The sequence below is a fragment of the Plectropomus leopardus genome, chromosome 14, assembly GCF_026936395.1.
Source record: "Plectropomus leopardus strain MGB_pleo_1.0 chromosome 14, ASM2693639v1, whole genome shotgun sequence".
Taxonomy (NCBI): Eukaryota; Metazoa; Chordata; class Actinopteri; order Perciformes; family Serranidae; genus Plectropomus; species Plectropomus leopardus.
The window spans coordinates 18,467,858-18,490,342 of NC_142189.1; the positions used below are offsets into that span (position 1 = coordinate 18,467,858).

At 37.1% G+C, this 22,485-nt stretch overlaps 2 protein-coding genes and 1 long non-coding RNA gene across 4 annotated transcripts; 2 read left to right on the forward strand and 1 right to left on the reverse strand.

Moving 5' to 3' along the window:
• The first annotated feature begins 4,634 nt into the window (after nucleotides 1–4,634).
• Nucleotides 4,635–13,013, forward strand: cfap99 (cilia and flagella associated protein 99). 2 transcript variants are annotated; one of them, XM_042501224.2, is made up of 15 exons: nucleotides 4,635–4,968; nucleotides 6,497–6,641; nucleotides 6,743–6,837; nucleotides 6,945–7,051; nucleotides 8,330–8,507; nucleotides 8,673–8,753; nucleotides 9,425–9,493; nucleotides 9,632–9,718; nucleotides 9,826–9,914; nucleotides 10,571–10,775; nucleotides 10,905–11,046; nucleotides 11,128–11,279; nucleotides 11,893–12,098; nucleotides 12,205–12,394; nucleotides 12,522–13,013. In XM_042501224.2, the coding sequence occupies exons 1-15, from the start codon at nucleotides 4,855–4,857 to the stop codon at nucleotides 12,627–12,629; spliced, it is 1,968 nt and encodes a 655-aa protein (XP_042357158.2). In that variant the 5' UTR covers nucleotides 4,635–4,854; the 3' UTR covers nucleotides 12,630–13,013. The 2 variants fall into 2 exon arrangements, with proteins under 2 accessions (XP_042357158.2, XP_087943813.1); XM_088087687.1 differs by having other exon boundaries at nucleotides 12,205–13,013.
• On the reverse strand, nucleotides 11,288–17,106 carry LOC148187458 (uncharacterized). The gene is made up of 3 exons (XR_015778731.1): nucleotides 16,716–17,106; nucleotides 14,657–14,771; nucleotides 11,288–12,003 (listed from the first exon to the last, which is right to left on the reverse strand). It is a non-coding gene; the product is annotated as an uncharacterized LOC148187458 (long non-coding RNA).
• On the forward strand, nucleotides 13,603–22,478 carry LOC121953941 (uncharacterized). The gene is made up of 9 exons (XM_042501226.2): nucleotides 13,603–13,811; nucleotides 17,362–17,535; nucleotides 18,116–18,254; nucleotides 18,359–18,447; nucleotides 18,716–18,779; nucleotides 20,036–20,124; nucleotides 20,241–20,353; nucleotides 20,443–20,599; nucleotides 21,712–22,478. The coding sequence occupies exons 1-9, from the start codon at nucleotides 13,754–13,756 to the stop codon at nucleotides 21,867–21,869; spliced, it is 1,041 nt and encodes a 346-aa protein (XP_042357160.1). The 5' UTR covers nucleotides 13,603–13,753; the 3' UTR covers nucleotides 21,870–22,478.
• The last annotated feature ends 7 nt before the right edge of the window (nucleotides 22,479–22,485 follow it).

Consider the following 22,485-nt stretch of genomic DNA (forward strand, 5'->3'; position numbering starts at 1 on the left):
AGTCACGTTGACAACATTCACCTCCCACTTTCCCAGGAAGTGATGCCTTCATGTGCCGCTCCCAAATACCGTCATTCCAAACACTTTGTAGTCGGAAATATGACACTAATCAGACACTGTAAGCATTTATGAATCATCTTTTTAAAAAGAAAAAAAGAATACATTATATCAGCTATATGTAAAAAGTCGGTTAAACATTTTATATAGGTTCAAAATGATAGCAGTACTACTAAAAACTGCATCGTGACTGAGTTTATGATAAACAATCATGGCCTGCCATTGACCATTACAACAATACCGTTACGTTAATACAAATTAATGAAATGATCACTTTATTATGTTAACTCGTGTAATTGTGTAACTCATGATAACTTGTGCATGTATAAATGTAGGCTATACATTTGAACAAAATCCCATTCATTTATTATTTTTTTGTAAAAGCGTATGCCACTGTAGCGGACTACAGTGACTGAGAAAATAAAAACAAATAATAATAAAATAATAAGCATGACAGAATAACTTTTTTTTAAATTAAAAAATTCCCTTCAGGCATGTTTAGCATGTTTATAACAAAAGAATTGTGTTGCTTTTTATAATGATTTGTGTCAATGTCTTATTTTTATGTATTTATTTATTTGTATAGGCATATGCCAATGTAACAGACTACAGTGTCTGAGAACATGAAATAAATAATTTTCAAAAAGCATTACAGTGTGATTTATTTTTAATTTGTGTTTAAAGATTCCTTTAAGACATGTTTCTGATTTTTTTAAATCTCTGTTTTTAATAATGATTTGTGCACTTCTCTTGTGCTGCTTCTAGACATCTTTCATAAGAACATAACCATTTGAAACCTGAGCAAATTAGTTCAAATTCTTTCAGAAACATGGGTGGAAAGGCAATAAAATGTCTAAGTAAAAAAGAATAAAGCTAGGGAAAATTATTCTTACTATCACTGTATTTTTAATTACCATAGTTGCATATTGTAAATTATGTTGCATAAAGTTATACTTTTAAGCACTTTTTTCAGGTCATTTTCCTGTTTGTGTGTTTTTTAACTTTCTTTTTTTTTTTTTTTTTTTGCTAATTTTCAAGTAATTTTCTTGTACTTTTGTTAATTTTTGGGTCATTTCTTCTTCAGTTGCTCTTTGACTTGACATGTTTGTAAAAGAAATCGAGCCTTTGCTTAGGTTTTAGAGGGGTACACTGACATCTTTCTGCTAATTACACATACCACTTTAACATAATTACACACAATATGTCATTCAAATATTTATTTGAATGTGAGAGGTCAGATGTTAAAATTGACTTCAAATGTGGGGACAGTTGCAACAAGACACAGGGCACATTGCAACATGTTAAAAATACACTCAATTTTGCTTATGAACTTTTGCTTTTTTTCACAATAAGCAAAGTAAGCTGAAAATATGCATCCTTGTACAATAATATTACAATATTAATTTATTATAGTATTATTTATTTATTCAGCATTATTCATCAAATAGCAGTTATAGGCCAGAGGTTTGTTTGTTTGTTTGTTTGTTTGTTTGTTTGTTTGTTTGTTTGTTTGTTTGTTTGTTTTGCTGGCTAGTCACTTAGAAGTCATTATAACAATGATTCAAATTGAGTAAGTTCTGATTAAAAGGTCAGGACAACATGACAAAAGTACAGCTCATAAGAAAAATAATTTTAAGACCTCAAAAACTGTTGTTTTTTTCTTTTAACTTAATGCAGCAGCAGATGTTGAATGTGTCTCCTGTCTTCCTTGGCATTTAAACTGGAGGAAAAAGGAAGTGTCAATTTGGCAGTTTGGGAGTTGATTGCTAATTTTCCATCTTTGAAATCAAACTGTCAACGTTTTAATTAAGACTTCTTGTTCATGTTGTCCTCAGACTTGATCTTCTTATTTTTACTCTTCAATCATTGATGGCCAAGTCACTGTTAAAGATGACCAGTGTATGATTAAAATATTTAGCCTATTTAAATTCAAAACTAAACTTGTGCCCACAGAGTTACAACCTAGTGACTTTGCTTACATGCCCACAAAATCCAGCTTATGTTAATTACATCCATAGCACAGTCATCATTCAACAGAAGCCGACAAGGTATTCTCAATCCAGCTTGAGCAAGAAATCTGACTGTTTGTGATTCAAGAGAAATTCTTGAGGAAAGAGAAAATGCTTATGATGATACAGCAATAAAAAAATCATACACTGCTTAATGGCAACTTTCTTTAGATGTATGCATCTTTGTAGGTATGCAAGTCGTCGCATTAAGTAGCCTGCTTTACAATTTCTCCTCCTAAATCCTGAAAGTTACAAGAATTCCTTCCCTGGAGAAATATTCACATCCACTCAAACTAAAAAAGTGCTGCAGCTGGTATATATTAAACTGTTCATTTAACAAGGCAATCAAGCCTTCAATAATTCCTCTGCTGTGTCAGGCATGTTTCCACACTCTGAGCTTGATATAAAGAATCGCAGCACATCTATTACTAGCTCACCCCAAAGGTGATGATTTTGCCTACAAATGGTGTGTCCTGGACCTGAGCAGCATTTGATCTATTTATCCAGTTTGGGGTGTTGTCTGCAATCAACAAACACAGCAAACCCATTCAAAGGCAACACGGCTGATACAAGCAGACATTAAATTAAACAATTAGAAAAAAACATAACAATTTTGATAATCAATTTGTCTTTAAAAAGCTTAAACGCCAAACATTTGACCTGCTTGCAGTTTCTCAGTCATGAGGTTTTCCTGTCTTTTGTGATAGTAAATTAAATATATTTGGGCTAATAATTTTATTTAAATGGGATGAGCCCCTTTTTGGTCTTTAAATATAAATCAACAAAAAACATATTTGAAATACTGAGTTTAGCTGCTTGAAAAGCAATTACAAGGAGATGGCTTCAGCCAGATGCCCCATACAGAGAGGACTGGTATGTATCTATTTATTTGAATGTGAGAGGTCAGATGTTAAAATTGACTTCAAATGTGGGGACAGTTGCAACAAGACACAGGGCACATTGCAACATGTTAAAAATACACTCAATTTTGCTTATGAACTTTTGCTTTTTTTCACAATAAGCAAAGTAAGCTGAAAATATGCATCCTTGTACAATAATATTACAATATTAATTTATTATAGTATTATTTATTTATTCAGCATTATTCATCAAATAGCAGTTATAGGCCAGAGGTTTGTTTGTTTGTTTGTTTGTTTGTTTGTTTGTTTGTTTGTTTGTTTGTTTGTTTTGCTGGCTAGTCACTTAGAAGTCATTATAACAATGATTCAAATTGAGTAAGTTCTGATTAAAAGGTCAGGACAACATGACAAAAGTACAGCTCATAAGAAAAATAATTTTAAGACCTCAAAAACTGTTGTTTTTTTCTTTTAACTTAATGCAGCAGCAGATGTTGAATGTGTCTCCTGTCTTCCTTGGCATTTAAACTGGAGGAAAAGGGAAGTGTCAATTTGGCAGTTTGGGAGTTGATTACTAATTTTCCATCTTTGAAATCAAACTGTCAACGTTTTAATTAAGACTTCTTGTTCATGTTGTCCTCAGACTTGATCTTCTTATTTTTACTCTTCAATCATTGATGGCCAAGTCACTGTTAAAGATGACCAGTGTATGATTAAAATATTTAGCCTATTTAAATTCAAAACTAAACTTGTGCCCACAGAGTTACAACCTAGTGACTTTGCTTACATGCCCACAAAATCCAGCTTATGTTAATCACATCAACATGATGCATTGTGTCACTATAAAACCCCAGTTTGCTTGTGATTTGTTCAGTAATCAGCTTTTCCCCACTAACCCCTCAAAACCCCAAAGGGAAGTTAGTCACTTTTCCTACAACAACTATTTGTGACAATCACACATAGACCTGCTGCCTTTATTTAAAAGACATTATTCCAAACGTAGCACAAAGACAGTACATAGAACACACAACATAGAGGAAATGTTTACAGTAATATTTAGCCTACATACTTGTCATATCTTATATATGTCGTACCTTAATCTTCTGTATAACAAAACAGTACTAATAATTCCATTGAAGAAAACGATAGAAATAAAATAAATCCATCTTATTAATACTACTAATGCTGCTACTACTACTACTACTACTAATAATAATAATAATAGATTCAACATCGCCTGAATTAACAGGGATTATTGTTTATTATTATTGTTTATTAAACCTGTCCATTTTCAATCGTCTCGCTTTTCCCGTTTGTAAAATTGCCATTTCTCTGTCTGCTATTGAGAAATGCTGCCTTAATCTGGTTGTTATCATCATATATTCTTGTTATATTTATCACGTTGATGTTCTGCAAGATTTCCAACAGCACGTGAAGGCATCGCGTGGCTCGCACAGACGTCACAATATGCTACGTCATATTTATTGTTACGGCAGCCAACAAAGGATCAGGATGTCACACTGTTAATCTGCATCCGATGGATTAAAACCAGGAGTGTTTTTTATATGTTGAACAAAACAGCACAATAATAAAAACACATCCCATTAATCCAAATGACTGTTGATAATTCCTGTTTTGTAAGCGATTAACATGACGTGTTTGAGCTGGGTTACATTTCTGTTTACGCTGGGATGTTGCTACGCAACGACTGGCAACGGGTCGGGTTGAAAACAAAACCGCTCCGTGACTTTCTATGAATTTACAGTGTGTATCTTTTAATAAGATCCACTTTGGTTCCACTTTTTACACAGTCTATAAGGCCTGCTTGAGTACTGGAAGATATATGCTTTGTTTCTTCGGTCTTTTCTGCCAGCAAAGATCTTTTCACCACAGTTATCAATCTTCACCGGCTTTCTGCAGATCGATATAAAATGGCATCAAGCTATGGATCACTTGCCAAGCAGGCCATTGTGCTGCTAGATCAATTCAGCTCTGGCAGACAGTGTGTGGATGAATTTATGGAGGATGCTTCAAAAAACCTGCAGGTAGGTGGACTCAGATCAGTGTCCTGATTTTGTTTTCCATGTCTGTATTAAACAAGGACCGTGCATAAAAACATTAATCTCAAAATGAGAAAAGATGATTCATTTCAGATTAAGCTATTAGTTTGTTTACATCTGCAGTCACAGGCAGATTATAAACAATGGGCCCCTGGACACAGACATGCATAAGACCCCACCACCTGTCCTACATAGGATCAAAACACAGACTTCAGAGTTGTTAAGCCTCTTTTTGTTGTTGTTGTTGTTGTTGTTGTTGTTGTTGTTGTTGTTGTTGTTGTTGTTGTTGTTTTGCATCTCTTGTAGTCATTAGGCATCTCTCCCTGGTTTTGTTTCTCCTTGTGTGGGTTTTGTCTCACATTGTGTAGTCATCTTGAGTCTCTTTGTAATTGCTTTGTGTCTCTTTGTGATCATTTTGTGTCTCTCAGTGGTCATTTCAAAACTCTTTGTAGTTGCTTTTCATTTCTTTGTGTCTGTCTGCGGTTGTTTTTCAGCTCTTAGTCTGTGTTTTATTTTATTTTATTTGCCATTTTGAGTGTTTTTGCTTTTATTTTGTGTCTGTTTGTGGTCATTTTGAGTCTCTCTGTAGCTGCTTTGAGTATCTTTGTGGTTGCTTTTTTGCAAGTTGTAGTTGTTGTGCATCTCTATGTGGTTTTGTTTCTCTTTGTGTGTATTTTGTCTCTTTAAAGTCGTGTCTGTGGTTGTTTAGCCCCATTGTGTAGTCATCTCCAGTCTCTTTGTAATTGCTTTGCGTCTCTTTGTAGTCATTCTGTGTCGCTCAGTGGTTATTACATGTCTTAATCAGAGTTGGGGGGTTTTTTTGTGGTCATTTTGAGTCTCTTTGCAGTTGTTTTGTGTCTATTGTAAATTTCTCTGTAGTTTTTCAATGTCTCTTTGTAGTCATTTTGTGTCTCTTTGGTTATTTTATCTCTCTATATCTTTGTAGTTGCTTTGTGTCTTTTTATGTTTTTTTGCATCTCTTTGTAAGTGTTTTATTTCTTTGTGGTCTCAATGTAGTCATTTTGTGTCTATTTGTGGCCATGTTGTAACTCTTTACAGTAACTTTGTGGTTGTAGATTTTTTTTCTTCTTTAGTTATGTGTGTGTATGTTGTTCTTTTATAATGCTGTGTCTCTCTGTGTCTCATTTGGACAACCTTCGTAATTGCTTTATGTCTCTTTGTGGTCTTTACTGTTGTAGTCATTTTGTGTCTCTCTGTAGTCATTTTGAGTCTCTTAGTAGTTGCTTTGTATCTCTTTTGTAGTCATGGAGGTGGGGGGCAGAGGACTTTTATTTTAACAAAATTTAAGACATTTACATCATAAATTGATGCATGAAATACACAAATTTGTACATAAAACATTACCAGAATGCAGGAAATGAAGAGTTTGATTCTCAAAAGTTTCTGCTGAGGGGATACCAAACCCCCAGTTCCATTTGTGTCCTCCCCACAATGTTAAAAATAAACCTAGCCTACATTGTTGCCTGAATGTCTCATTTATCATTTGTTGCAGCACATGGATAGTCTGCAGAAGAAATTCATACTTGATGTCGTTTCTGGATGCATTGAGCACAAAAAATTGCTGGACGTAGTTATCAATGTTTTCTATGGCCAGAATGGGAAATGTTTATTAAGAGGTGATCGCAGCCAGTTCATCGGTAAGTAAACCAACTTACACTTCTAAAATTCTTATCAAAAACTGATTCTGAATAAAACAAGATTGCCAGAGACATTTTCATCATCATATTCTTTTCTTCAGCTATCTGTTACCTTGCCATATTTTCTCTTGATGAACTTGGACTTCAGCATTTTAGCAATATTGTCAAATCTCTGGACATCAAGAAGATGCACACAGTAAGAAACTTTGATCATAGCAGTGTCATTACATTGGAAATAACCAGCAACCAACAGCTCCATTAGCGTACCCTCTGTGTAAGTGTGTGCACTGTGTTTGGCTGCAGTTCCTTACTTTCTTCTTCACAAATCTCACCACCTGGATACAAGATGAGTGGAGTAGTATCTATGATGCAGCCTATGTGGAGAAACACTGGGTTGGCCCTCTGCTAAGGTAAGAAAAGTAGAAATATTTTTTATGGAAATCAATGGGCCTCATGCAACAACATTCTCTTAAATTTCTCTTAAATGTTTTCTTAATTTTCTGGTAAGAGAAAATGTAAGCAAAGTCAACTACAGGTGCAGCAAACACTCTTAACCACCAAACTTTGCTCTTACCCAGGTGTGTTAAATGATGAATCCCAATTCATCAGAAGTCACCTATTAGCACAGGTAATACACCCTAAACATTATATAGTGGCAGGTGTTGTGCCGTGTGCAAAGACTCTGGCATATGACCAAGACTGAAGAGATGGCGCCAAAAAAAGGTTGTAAATAGAAGAAGAAAATCTGCAGTGGACAGACATAGGCCTACTGTTAAATTTAACAAAGTAATTGTGATTTCAGGGGGAAAATATTGAAGTATTTAAAGTAAAAGTACACATGGGTTTTATGGTTTTTAAGTTTAATAAATCAAAGTAGTTTAAAAAATTAGAAGAAAAGGCAGTAAGTCCACATACATACAGTTTATATAAGCTGGTACTATGAATTTTCTTTTGCATGAAAGAAATAGATGCCAGTGAATTTTCTAATGAATCGACTAATTGTTTCAGCTGCATTTCTATATTTTCGTATTCTTGGTTTGTGCACAAAAATCTTAATTTGTAAAGAAGTTATCCAGTAATAGTAGCGGAGTAATGTACATTATTTCACTCTGAAGTATAGAAGTAGAAAGTGGCATGAGATTACAATACTTAAGTAATGGAAAAGTAACTTAAAATATGTACTTAAATACAGTACTTGAGTAAATATACTTACATTCCTGGTCTGGTCAGCAGAGGGACCCACAGTATCTGAAATTACAATACTTAATTCAATGCTCCAAATACAATAGTATCCCTTTAGCCCAGAAATGTAATAATCCACTCATTAGAATTACTATAAAACCTCAACTAAATTTGATTAAATGACATTCATGCTTTTCTCAAACATTCCTCAAATATCAAACTTATTTTTCCTTGTGCTGGACAACAATTCGTGGCCTGTGAAAATGAGATGTTTTTCCCCTTTCTTGGTAAGAGTGTTCTCAACTAAAATTTTCTCAACCTGAGAGAGGGGAAAAAATATGAAAACACTGGTAAATCCTAAAAATCGATGGGTACTAACAAAATAAGAACAAATCCTGGATATGAGCAAAAAGAGAGAGAAAATTTGTTAGTATTTAATTTCTTGCATGAGGCCCATTGTTTTCTTTTTTCCAAAAACAAGGAATGAAAGCATGTTTCTCCTTTAGATGGCGCCCTGAGATGGATATTCTCACAGACCAACTTGCTGTCAAAATATCCCGTGGAAGTCAGGTCAAGAAAGCTCCAACCAAAACTACCAAGCCCCAGGAGTTCTCTCTCACCAAACCAAAACCTCGAGCTCTGCCTATGCCTGAACTCATCCCACTGCAGGAAAAAACAAAACCAGTAAGCCTCATTTACAGTCATAAACAGTGTTTCCTTCAAACATTGTCACAGTTAGTTTCTGTGTGTACAGGTAATTAAGCTGTATATTGTGTTAAGGCTGTAATGAACTCACAATGTTTTGTTTTATGTGGGTTTATTTTTTTTAATTTTATTTATTTTTATTAGGTGCCAAATAGTACATACAGGGCTCCAAAAGAGATGCAGATGATTGAGGAGACCAAACAAAAGAATCATCAGAAGACGGAGGTACAATATCTGCTTTTATCATTATCATCGGAAAAATATGGTATGTTATATTAACATAATATAGAGGACATCAAGTTTGACAGGAATTGTAGTTGCACATCAACAGTACATATTAAATAAATCATAGAGAACTGTAACATAAAGAACATTAAAAACACAAAAAACCCTATTATTTAAACTTTTAATTTTTTGGAATAAATTCAGTTAAAGTGACATAGCCGTTATCAGGGGTCAAACATATGGCCCATGGGCCAAAAATGGCCTGCTAAAGAGTCTGATGTGGACCACTGGATGGCTTCGGACACTTAATATTGATGCACTTGTGAAGGTTAAGGGCGTTTTCATATTAAGTAAGATTAATTTGTCCTGTGAATGAGTACAGTTCCCCCCCTCTCCACTCCCTTGCTGCTCAGCCCTCACATTAATGTTGTTCTAATCCAAATATGGTCACTTCTGGCTCCAAAAAGCTAAAATGGAGTCAACCAAAATGCTTAATTCAAGGCTTCAAGACATCAAGACTTCAAGACTTCGGGGTCATTTTCTTGTTTATGTTTGCTCAGGTCTCAAAGGGTTAACACCCCCAGCCTATTTGATGCTGTCATATTATTATCATCATCAGTTATTCCAGCTTTACATGCCTCTGTTATGACATCCCATTTTTTTCACCCAAGGAACTGCTCTACGAGGCAAACGTGAAACAATTCAGATGTGCAAATCCACAGAAGTCTGAACACACCAAGGTAGGGGCTGCTGTCTGTGCATTACATGGAATTCATGGCCAAGGTTACTTATATATATATAAAACAGATGGAGTTAAACATTTACTGAGTGAGCCAGTTTCAAGAAGCATATCTGATGAACTATAATTTGTGTTGCAGAGAGCGATGTCTCAGATTAAGGAGGACTTGGATTCAAAACTCAAGTTTAATTCATTTCATTCCTCTGGACGACCCTCTATTAACAAGGTGAGATCTGATTATTTTTAGCTGCTTGAATTGGTCAGTCTTCAGTATGATAGTGATGAATATCAAAGTGTACTATCAACTGACCTATATTTTTCTGATTCTTTTAGACCAACAGCTGGCCCATAAAGCTCAACAGTGCAGCCATCCTGAGGCAGGGGGCGCTGTATGAACGTCAGGTGGAGGAGGAGCTGCAAAGGTACAGCATAGCATTTAATTGACAATACTTGACCTTTTTTCGGTAACTTCAGCAATATTGTACTTTTTTTTTGACTTCTTTCTCATTTGTGTTGACTTACAGATGAAGATTTTTGCTCACAAAACCTTCAAAGAGCTTGTGCATGATGGTGTCTTCTTCTAAATTGGCTATATACAGCTGACACAGTAATGAAAATAATGATTAGTTGCAGCTTTATACAAAATTGTTAAACATGACTCCTAACATGACTCCCAAACAGGACGCCGAACTGGAACTTGACACTTGGCACCTGGGAGAAGTTTCAGGTGGTTTCAATCTGCAATTCACACCAAAAGATGCCACTAAATCCTACACACTGTTCCTTTAAGTAATATTTCAGATGTAGGCCTTAAACTTGCATAAGGGTATTTTTGCAATGTTTTATTAGTACTTGAGTATCTGGATACTTTCTCCATCACTGCCTGTTTTAGTGGGATTATACATATTAACATCATCACTGAGTGTTGCATGTTATGACTGGATTGTCTCATGACGTTGTAGATATTTGTCAGGTCTCTCTTGCAAAGAAGGTCTTGATTGCGATGGGGCCTCTTACATAAATACAGATGCACCAGACTATTTACAGCAAGAGTAATGTCTTTGTGTCTGTGACACAGAGTGGAGCGTCTCGTGGAGGGGGCACGGGAGCCCTCGTCTTTCCTCCAGTGGCAGAAGGAGATGCGTGAGAAGGATCTTCAGGAGGAGCTGGCCAGGATTGAGCGTAGGCGTCTGGAGGGACGCATCAGTTATGAGGAGGCTGCTATGGCCCGCACACGAATAATGGAACGCAACCAGAAGACGGCTCAGCTGAAGAAAGAAGAAGTGGGTAAAGATCGCTAAACTGATGAGAGGAGGCCTTTACAGGAGATCACACAGCACTTTTAAGTGTGTAAAGAGACTAGACTTAAGTATGTGTTGTTTGCTTTATGGGTGCTTTGTTGTTTTTTGCAGACAGCTGAGCTGATGAGGAGATATGCTGAAAAAAGGTTGCAGGAAGAAAAAGAAATGAGAGACTTGGTGCAACAAGTGGCAGAAGGACACAAGAACTCAAAGGCAGCTAAAGAGAAGTTACAGAAATTCAAGCAAAGTATAGGTATGCCTCCTTGTTTCACATCGCTCGATCACTTTTTCATAGTTTTCTTTCATTCTCATAAATTTCACACCAATTCCACAGTGAAAGAGGTCTCAGAGCAAAGTCGAGAGCTCCTATGTCAAGCACTGGAGGAAGCACAAGCAGAGCTCAGCAGGAGATTTGAAATCATCAGTGAAATCCGCGCCATGGAATCGCTTCCTCACATCAGAATCAGGAATTTTGACGACACAGAGGTGAGGGCTTCATAAACCAGTGATAATCACCTGACAGCCCATGGGCCAAATCTGCCCCCCAACCATTTTCTTATTCACAACAGAAGTAAAGTGATTCATGGAATTGTTTTTGTACTTTTAGTACTTTAGTACTCTTACATTAGGTGCCAGAGAGCATAAAACAGCTTCAAAACAGAGCTTCATTTTATTATTTTTTTTTAAATGCCAGTGGAGAATAACCCCCTGGAAAGAGGTCCTAGCCTAATGTCCTAAAATCCTAGAAACATCCTTAAATCCTAAAAACATCCTAAAATCCTAGAAATATCCTTAAATCCTAGAAATGTCCTCAAATCCTCCTAAAATCTGAGAAATGTCCTAAAATCCTAGAAATGTCCTGAAGTCCTGGAAATGTCTTTGAATCTGAGAAATGTGTAAATTGTGTGTCCTAAAATCCTAGACACATGTACAGGGCCCTTATGGCTGGCCCCTGGCCTCCTGTCATTTTGCAAAAGTGGCCCCCAAGAAAAGCAAATTGAATATCCCTGCTGTAAACTCAGTCCTTCACTCCTGCATCTAGCATCTGACATACTTTCACATATTTCTTGGTCATGGTGAATCTGTTGTCCCGTGTCAGACTGGAGGCCATGAACTGCTGGGGGAGATGTCCCTGGTGGAGCTGAAGGAGCGGCTGGCCCTCCTGAGGGAGACGCAGCAAACAGAGCAGCAGGAGAAACGGGAGCAGATCCTGGAGGAGAAGCAGAACAAGAAGCGGCTGCTGATAGATCAGCTGGACACCATCAACCTCCACATGAGAGCGCTGGCACAGGCCGCTGTCATCAGGTCAGGAAAATGTTCCGCTCTGACTTGATCACAGTGGCAGGAAAATGTGGGGCCAAAGCAGATACACACACAAGCACACATTCATAAGAGTTTTGGCATGTTGCAGGAAAGAGGAGAGGACCAGCAGGGGTTTTCGGCAGGCGGTGACTCAGGATGAGACCGTTTTGGCTCTGCAGAAGAAGCTCGAAGAGAAACAACAAGAGCGCCAAAAACTGAAGCAAACTGAAAGGAAGAAGGCCAAAACCCCTGAGCAGACAGCAGCACACACTGTTAGAAACACGCGGACACACAACAAAGTGAGTATGAAAGCTGAAACAAAGAGGAACTCACTTCTCTTGGTAAGTTGTCTGATTTTGTTAGTGTTGGGATTTTTCATGCTTGATGCAGTAAAAATATTTGTGTCTTTCTGTCTTTCACTGCCAGAAAAGCCTGACGCAGAAAAGCTGGGAGGAATTGGAGCTGAGCTTAGAGCGTCACATCCAGAAGGACGCTCCTTATGTTGTTTCTCAGACAGAAACACTCAAGACATAAATATGCACAACATGCTCCACAGGCCTGTGAATGTTTCATTTTAGATCAGGAGGATGATTAGTCATATTTGCTGCAAGGATTGCGTGGGATGATTAGCTTTTCCTCTTTTGTCATGTTGTTTATTTGACACATTTTGCATTAAACATTTCTGTAAAAATGTTTGAGTGCACCGTGATTTATTTCCACAAATATGCTAATTATTGTTAATACTTTTGAATTCTCTGAATGATTGTCCAGCATTGCTTATCTTAACTTGTAATATGAGTGTCAATTTTTGCCCTGCAGTTTGTTATGTTCATCACATGTCACAAATGTCTCCCCACAGTAAAACCCAACCACCTGTGTGTGGGAAAAGAGAAGTAAGCCTTTAACCTATGACTTATAAAGAAAATTCCCCTTCTTCAAAACAATGTTGGTGTCTTTTTTGTTGCCTTTATGTTTTGGTACCAAGTAACCATAACATGTCATGCATGGTTACTCATCATTCATCATCAAGGTCATGCACCAAAACTCATCTGTCAGAAAACAAACATTGCAAAGCAGATCCATGGCAAGTAATAATTAAATAATAACAAATGTGGCAGCAAATCTGTATGAACTGCATTTTTATAATGCAATATATTTATATGCATTATTGCATATCTTCCATTATGCTATTTTTATTATTATTATTATTATTATTATAGGAATAGTTGTAGAAATATAGGGAAACGTCTTTTTCATATTAATATCTTTTGTATAGTCAATGATAACTATCACAACATATTATTGTTTATTGTGTATAATAATTTGTGTGTCTACCTGGTATAACTTTTTATTTTTATCATTAACACGTGGATTGTAGTGTACAATAAATTCATTTTTTACCACACAAGACGCTGTGGCGCCCCTGCTGGCTTCTCTGTGAAACAACAAGAGAGCTCTCTTAATCCGGCCTATTTTCCTCAGTTTTTCCCCTGTAAAGCAAAATCACATGATGTGTATTTTGTCATATGACACTGATGAGAGGACTGATCCCAGCGAGCGTCAGCGAGGTCCTGTGTGAAAACAAAGGCAGCTCGGACACTTGTCAGGGACGAGATGCTGTAGCCTGACATTGTCTGCAGGAAGCTCGTGTTTATAATATGTGGAGGATGGACTGCCGGCTGCTTCTGCCTGCGATATGCGCCGCTTGTTTCATGGGTAAGTTAGACTTTTGTTCCACAATAACCGCAGCTGCACACTGGGAAGGGCACTATAGGTCTATTTTAGAGATATTAGAAAGGTAAAATAGATGCAATGGTGTTTATTCGCCGCTTAAAACTGAAAGAGCATTTCATTAAACTTTAAAATTAAGTATGAAAACACTACAGGTTGCCACGCAGTGACCAAAGTTTAAAGTGAAACGTGTGAAAAATACTTGTTAAGTTCATTAGTTGGGAAGTTTTTATTATTACAAATTTACTTTTTGATACTAAAACTCATGAAAAATTAAAGAATGAATGTACTAACATACTGTGCGTCAGTTATAGTATAATTAATGTTGATTTTATGTTAACTTATCTTACTGGTTGGTCCTGCCAGACTCTCAGAATTACAGCATTTCTTTCTGCTAGTTCAACAGAGGCTTGTGTCTAAAAGTTTAAGAGAGAAATTTTGCCAACACAGAGAGGCAGAGAAATCACATGACCTAAATAATTTCATTTCATCAGGAGGATGGCTCCTATTCAAGAAAGCACTTAAGCACATGCCTAATATGATTACTACCACAGTATGGCCTCTGTTTTGCTGATATGCTTGTACCTGTTGCCCTCGCTCTCTCAGTGGCTCGATAAAGTTGTATGGCATGCTTAAGATTTTGTGGCCTGATTTTAAATATCATTATAACACAGCTGTAGTTTGAGGACATTCTCCTATTTTAGAGGTGCAGAACTGCCTGTCTGCATCACTTTTTGTTTTTTAATATCTTGGTTGTGTTCCCCTGGCTGGATTTATATTCAGCGCATGTCTGAGAGGGAGGACAATGAATACACAGAGAATCTACTTACATCAATTGTTTATCACTAAGGCCACTGTTGGTATGTGGTAGATAACCTCAGGCACGTTGCTGGCCCCCACTGGTGAGGAGTGCTCTCATCTTGTTAATGAGATGTCTACCTGAAACTGCAGATAGTTGAGTCAGTTGCCTATATAAAATACATACAGCACAGAGTTAAAACCTCTTTATTCTGTAAAATGCACCTAAAGAGGATCCAAGAAATACCCAATGTAAATTGAAAACTGTTTGTGCTCCATTTTTAGTTCATGCATGTACATATAACATGCATGGTCTCATTTGAAAGGTAACAATCTGAAGTCAGAATCACTATAAGTGTTTCTGTCATTGAGTTATAAAAGTTTCAACAAACTAAAATAAAAGGTTTTAAAGCTTCGCTCTTTGAAAAACACATGCTGCAAAAAAAAACTAGAACTGGGAGATATTAAGCTGGAAAACTACAATGGGACCAAAGCATGAGGCCTCACATTGTCCAAATTCAAAGTAGATAGCGATATCACAGAAAAAAATAGTATTTTAAAATAGTAAATTGGGTAAAACATTGTAGTGAATGTGTGATTATGAGTGAAAAACAAATAAACACAGACAGAAGTATCTGTTTAGGAGCTTACTGTATATAAAATGCTTCTAGAAAACATAAATTGATAAGAGAGACTGTTTTTTCCTCTTAGACAACAACAACAATAATAATAACAATAATAATAAAATAAAGTTTTTTTTTAGAGCACTTATCAAAAACAATGTTGAAAGAGCTTTACACTTAAAATCTATCACAAAAACAGGAACAATTTTACAATACAACACAAAAGAAAAATGTAAAAACAACACAGGAACATTTTTAGAGAGCAAAAAATGTAATTCAACAGAAAAATATAAAAACAACAGTTGAATTTAAAATCAAAACAGAGCAGTGTGAGACTTAAGTGCTATTTCAGGAGTAAGGTACAGCATAATAATAAAATAATCAGAGAGATTAGAGACAAGGAGCCATTTGTTTATCTTTACTGTACATTTATAACAGTCTATGAAAAAAACAAGGGGTTAAAAAATGCTCTGGAGGTCAGGAGCATCATCGACAACAAGACCCATAAGCCACTGGGCCAATCACTGGCTATTGATTGGCTGTAAGGTCGCAGAAGCAAGGGTAGACTCTTTGTTCAACACAGGCCCTCTCTGCCTATAAAAGCCTATACCGTCAGTATGGAAGCTCCTATTGGCTCAAGTGTGATGTCAATCAAAAGGTCAGGAGGTCACCCTAATTTATGATTTATGATTTACTTATTAGCCAATCAAATTGTCTTTTGGATCTTACTTTTGTCTCAACAGCTGATTATTTCAGACAAATAAAGAGTAGTGCAGTGAGAGAGGAAAAAAGGGCATTTTAAGATCTTGAATCAGGATCGGGTGAGACGAGAGGAAGGCTAGTAAGCTAGTTAGTATGACAAAATGGTCAGAATCTCATACTGATGTTAACTTTAACTCAGGTACATCTAGTAGACATAGACTGGACAAAGACAAGATCTTATTTTCAATTTTCCTTTCCTCTAGGTATTTCTTAAAAGTCATTGATTCTTTTTACAGGCAATGTTAGAGTCCCAGTATTGAATGAAAACACACACACATACATGTGCAGTAGCATATGGGGTATTGGAAGCAGTTTACCAAATGTTCAGTATCTACAATTGTGTACAAATGTGGGTCTAAAGCCCAGGAAAAGCAGGAATCTCAGGAAAACACTCTCCTGAATTTACTAATGTTAACATTAATGCTTTTATTTCTTTTAGACATAAGACATGCAACAACAAGTTATAGGCATTTTTCTGACATAAGGTGAGTTTACAACAAGACCGGACAGAAACAAAATTCACTTTGTTGTGGTTAATAGTGCTATGTGCTATGAAAGTGAACCATCACCACAACTCAATGATTAAATTCAGCCGCACTTTTTTGAACAAATAAATACTAATTATTGTGGCTTCTAAATAAGCTGGAAATAGCTGCCCACAGACACCATGGCATATGAGCTACTCGCTGTATTTGGTTGTACTCACTGTTTAATGATCCGTGCTGCTTCGGGCATTGATGCTTAACTGATTTATCTGATAGTCTTATCAAAACAAAATGTAAAAAACAAAAACAAAAAAACAAAACACGCCTCCAAAATAAACAGGCCACTATAAAAAACAAAGATCAAATGAATGCAGCGATAACAAACAATAAAAGTAAGATTTAACCAAACACACGGCAGTTGAAGACTGCATTGTCCTCCCTGCTTGATTAATTTAGCTCACCTGCCTCTAATGAGAGGATGCTGAGATGCCAGGTGTGGTGATGCATTCAAGTGACTCAAAAAAATGGGAAATTAGAAGGGCTTGAAAAAAACCTATATTTATAATGATCATCATTGCATATTTAAAATTCTGTGACAGAATAATTATAATTTTTGCACACTCTTCAAGTCTTGTTTGCCTTTTTTTCCCCCATTTTTTAAACTTTCTTTTTCTTTTTCTTTAGACTAATTAACACATAATTTTCTTTTCTTTTTTTTCCCAAAGTTTCTTCTTCAGTTGCTCATTGAAAGAAATCAAACTAATTTTGCTCAGGTTTCAAAGAGCAATTGTTGAGTTTCCATTGCAGCCCTGTGTCAGTCCACTACCAGAGGTCAGATATGAAACATTCAGTGTCCATCTCTTCCAGGCATGGTGGTCAGCCAGACCACACTTATTCCTGCTGTGACGGACACCACTCTGATGGAGAATGTGACCTCTCTGACTGTAACTCCCGTGATTCTCAGCAGCACGACCCCGGGCTGCACAGCATTCAACACTTCTACTTGTGAGCCCTGTGCACCAGGATCGCAGTACGACAACAGTGAGTCAACAACCATGCCATGTGCTTTGTGCTTTGTTTTTTTGTTTCTCCTTTTCCTTCTGTTTTGTTTTTATTCTTTTAACTTTAGCTTATATTTTATTATTATTATTATTATTATTATTATTATTATTATTATTATTATTATTATTATTATTATCATCATCATCATCGTTGTTATTATTATTATTATTATTGTTGTTGTTGTTGTTGTTGTTGTTGTTGTTGTTGTTGTTGTTGTTGTTTTGTCATACATATTTGTATATTTCTTGTGCTCTTTTATCGGACTGAAAACGGTAAAGTTTGGGGGATATGCCAAATTATCGGGTCATTTTGGGAAATAATATCACCATTGAAAATGCACTTAGTAGGGTGGAATATGGGCATAAAAAGACCAAAAGTATGAACCTGACTGTAATATCCTTTGCGTTGTGTGTTTTACTATGTGTTATCTGTGTTGTTCTGTTTAATAAATAAAAAAACATGTCATATGACATGAGGCCACCATTTTCAGAGACCCTCTGAGACCTTTTCACTGCAGAGGTTAAAACTGTCAACAGTAAAGTTCCCTGTGTCTCCCCAGATACTTTGCTGTGTACATGCTGCTCTGACCCTGGGCTGTGTCTATTTCCTGGAGCCTGCCTGCCTTGCACCACAGGTTTCTATCAGCCGCTAGCAGGACAGCAGCAGTGTCTGCCCTGCAGCCGGGGCTTCTACACAAAGTAAGGACACAGATTGTGCCAACAAATTATTTTGCTTTCAGTGGTATCAGCTACACTGTCTACTGCCCTGCTAAATGTCATGTATATTTTACACTACTGCACAGTTTCACTGGAAGTCCATTATGTCACCCCTGCCCTGCTGGATCCTTCAACAATAACACCGGTTCAGCTTCTTGCACAAGTTGTTCGCCAGGTATGTTTATACAGCTGTAGACAAATAACACTGTCGTGAATCAATAACTAGTGATAAGCATTCAGACAAAAACAGCAGTGTGCTTGTTGTCAGAAATTAGACCAGCCTTCAGCCTCCATTGCTTGAAAATAAATAGATTATCTATCTATCAAGACGCATGATTTTTAATTTATACGCAATAATCTTAGCACAGTTTCATATGATCTAAAACTCGAGAGAAAAAACACAAATCACATGTGTTGAGTTATTTTCTGTCTGCTGCTTTCAGGTTCCTTTTCATTGCAGCAGAGCGCCACTTCATGTGCACCGTGTGCATTAGGAACTTTTTGCAAGTAAGTTGGGACTGAATGCCACCAGGTTTCCTGTTTTTATTTCAGTTTTCTTTTGTTTGTAGTCAGGACCAGGAAATCAGTGTGGAAACGTTCATCACTATCTCTGTGTTTGGATAATCACTTTTTGAACAACCAGATCTAACATCACATGATTTAATCCCATGGTTTTCTTTGGCACACACAGACACACACACACACACACACACACGCAGACCAGTTACACAGCCGCTGCTTTGATTAATCAGCAGAGGGTATGAAAATCTAACTGGCATGTATGATCATGTCGCAGAGCATATGAATGGGGCTGGGAATGTCAGATGGAAGATTCGGGAGCGATATGATCATTTTCAGGCTCAGGAGGTATCTTGAGGAGTCCTTGGCTTTACCTCGGCTGTACTCTCACAGCCCCTTTGAGGCATCTCGACCAAAGCGAAGCAGAAGAACAGCCGCAGTTACTCTGAGCTCCTTCCACATATCTGAGCCTGAGACAGATTTTGGCCTCCTGTTACTCATTTAAAGCTCATGACCAGAAGTGAGGGTTGGAGGGAAGATTCACTGGTAGACCAAGAAAATCATCTGTAACCCTTTAACAATTTGACACTGTGAAGATATGCATTAGGCATCCATGTTTTCACAGACATGGATGTTAACTTTAAGTGCAACTTGACTGGTGTGCAGAGGCATACAACCGTTAGACAGTAATTCTATTTATTGTGTGACTTTGGTGAATCTGAACTAACCCTTTAAAACACTTAAGTCACACGATAACACAAAGAAAGTAAATGACGGACACAGTGTATACTTCAATTTATCAAGAACTTTCTCCATTTTTCATATAACAAAGGCGTGAGGGAATAGTTTGCTTCATAAATAGAACGTATGCCGACGGTCATTTGGTAGGTGAAATATTCCTTTAAGGTTTAGCTCTTTACCGTGACAATCATATTTCAAATTTAGTTTCATTAAGTGTCTTGATCTTTCAGATGTTTAATTGCACAAACATCTGAAACACTGAAAGCAGTTTGCAGCCACTTGTTTCAGTGATTGACATCTTAATTTGGCAGTGAAATATCGACATTGTCTGTACAGGTGCTAATGATGTGTCAGTTAGCGCAATGAAAACAAGCTGCAAAAACAGCTCCAAACTAAATCAGCTTTGACATGTCTTTAAAAATTGCCTCTAAGTTTCTTGTGGCAGCCATGAAATTCATAATAGTTTGTCCACTGTCACAAAGAAGCTTCTATCTCTCTGCCAGCTCCTCTGGTTGTAGTCAGTGCCAGACATGTCCTGGAGGAACAGAGGCTCTACAGACCGCTGCAAAAGACTGCACACCGTGTCGGCCAGGTAATCCACATCATGCAAACATCAAGCTACAGGGCCCTAATGAGTCATTTTCAAAATGCAGCTCATGACAGAAAAGAGGAAACATTTATCTCCAGGTGATATTTGGTTTTGAACAGGCATGCACAAGGCTCCCCATCAAACAACATGTCAAATCTGCGGCAGTGGCTTCTTCCAGATCCACTGGGGTCAGGAGAGCTGTGATTTATGCCCCGAAAATCACTACTGCCCCGTGAGTCCTGCACCCTCTCTGCACTCTGACTAAGAACACAAAACGAACCTGTGTGATAAGCATCTCATAAATGTTTGTCGTTTTCTCAGAGCCCAGATGTGAACCCCATTCAGTGTCCCGGCGATGCTTTTTGTCCAGAGGGCAGCTTGTCTCCGAGCTACTGCATGGAGACTTTCTTCCGCAAAGAAGGGGACACTTGTGAATTGGCTCCTGTCACTATTGCTCTTTTGGTCATTGGAGGAGGAGGTAAGTCGCAGCTAACTAACCAGTATGTTTTTCCTGATGTTTTGGAGCTTCTTTTGAAAAGCATCTTCACTAAACACTATGTTACTATGCACTGGATGTACAGTTATGCTTTTCAAACTGATTGCCTTTAATGTTGACAAGCTTCAAGCCGCAATGTCCCACATTTATATAATCTAATTACACACAAAACAATTTCTGTAAGTATTACGAGCTGATGTTTGATATAGTTCATAGCTCCCTTTGGATAACATTAGGCATGCATATTTTCTGTGGCTTAAAGGGACAGAGCTAATTCACTAATAAAAGGAAATGAGCAAAGATGAGACAAACTAAACATGTTGTGGAAGTTCAGAAAATGCTGCTCTACTTTCCACTCCTGACTTTTATGCTCAATAAAAACTATATATACTGTAAATATATATATATATATATATATATATATATATACTGTACATACTGAGTTGTATGTCTATACATCAATAAAATACTTTTATTGATGAATAGTTTGAGCGGTTATGGAGAAGGACTAAACATATATTTTAAAACAGTACGCACTAAGAAAAAAGTGCTTTTGTACAATTTGGGGGTATTTTAATTGGACAAGTGTTCAGTTAATTCACTTTTATACAGTGCAGTGTCAACAAATATTCAGTAGCTTCACTCTTTGAATTTTCAGAACATTAGGCACATAAAAACAAATTTCTAAGACAGGCAAACGGGCAAAGAGAGCACTGTAAGTGCAAATGTGCACATTTCATTGTCTTTTTTCTTTTTGCACTGTGCACTGGTTGGCTTCCGCCTTTTCATTTTCTCTTACTCTATTGTTCTCTTCGTGCAATCCCTTATGTTTTAAAAAAAAAAACCTTCTGGGTGGTGACCTTAGACCTTCTTTCGTCTAATGACTGCCCTTAAAACATGTACACTTTTGTTTTTACAAACTAAAAAACAAAACTCTCTCACTAAAACCACTTCTTGCACAAACAGGACATAGTGAACTAAAATAAGAATCATGCTCACATATCAATACACTCTTTGTGAATGTGTAAGAAGCCCTACTGTTGATGGACCTTTCCTGTTACATCCTCTGGTGATTTTTCTGTCTCTGTCCTCAGTGGCCCTACTCTTCATCATTTTAATGGTCCTACGTCGACGGAGAGACACTGACGGAGAGCTGACTGTAGCCCGAGCTCCATTACTACGCAAAGAGCGACCTCAAGGCCGATACTATGGGATCCCCTGTGATGCAGAACCTGTATATGCTGGCTGGTGAACTAAAGGACCTCAGCTCAGCTTTCCCGCGTGCTTGGTAGGACGAAAACAACTGAGGTCTTTTCTCCCGATGAGTCCAAACTAAAGACAAAGCACTGATAGAGGAAGACTGATGGTAAAACTCCGGACTGGTACTTTGACAATCCATCAGTTTTTTTAATGTGGTACATTTGAATAAATTCTCGAGAAACATCTTTTTTTTAATTCGTGTAGTTTGACACTGTTACAGTTATTCTACTCAGAGACCAACACACTCCTTTTGTAAACGAGATTATTGGATTATGAGAGGTATGCTGGAACGCTGGAAATGAAATGCGTGCCTTAACTTGGTGAGAAACTCTCTCTCTTCTGAAAAGCACTTTTTTTTTTCCAGAGGTAATTGATTTACTTTGCACTTATGTGTTGTAGACTTGTGGATGCCTCTGTTAACTCATGCATTTCCACAGAGGTGTAAAATGCGGTTGGTTGGTTGCGTTTTTTTTATGCATTTGATTACAGCACATCGTGTCATCTGTCGTTACATTGATACCTTTGCTCAGTGTTTTTCATCTGCTTTTTTAAAGGTTATATTTGTATGTTTTAAAGAAAAATTAAAGATTAATTAATTTGAGCCAAAT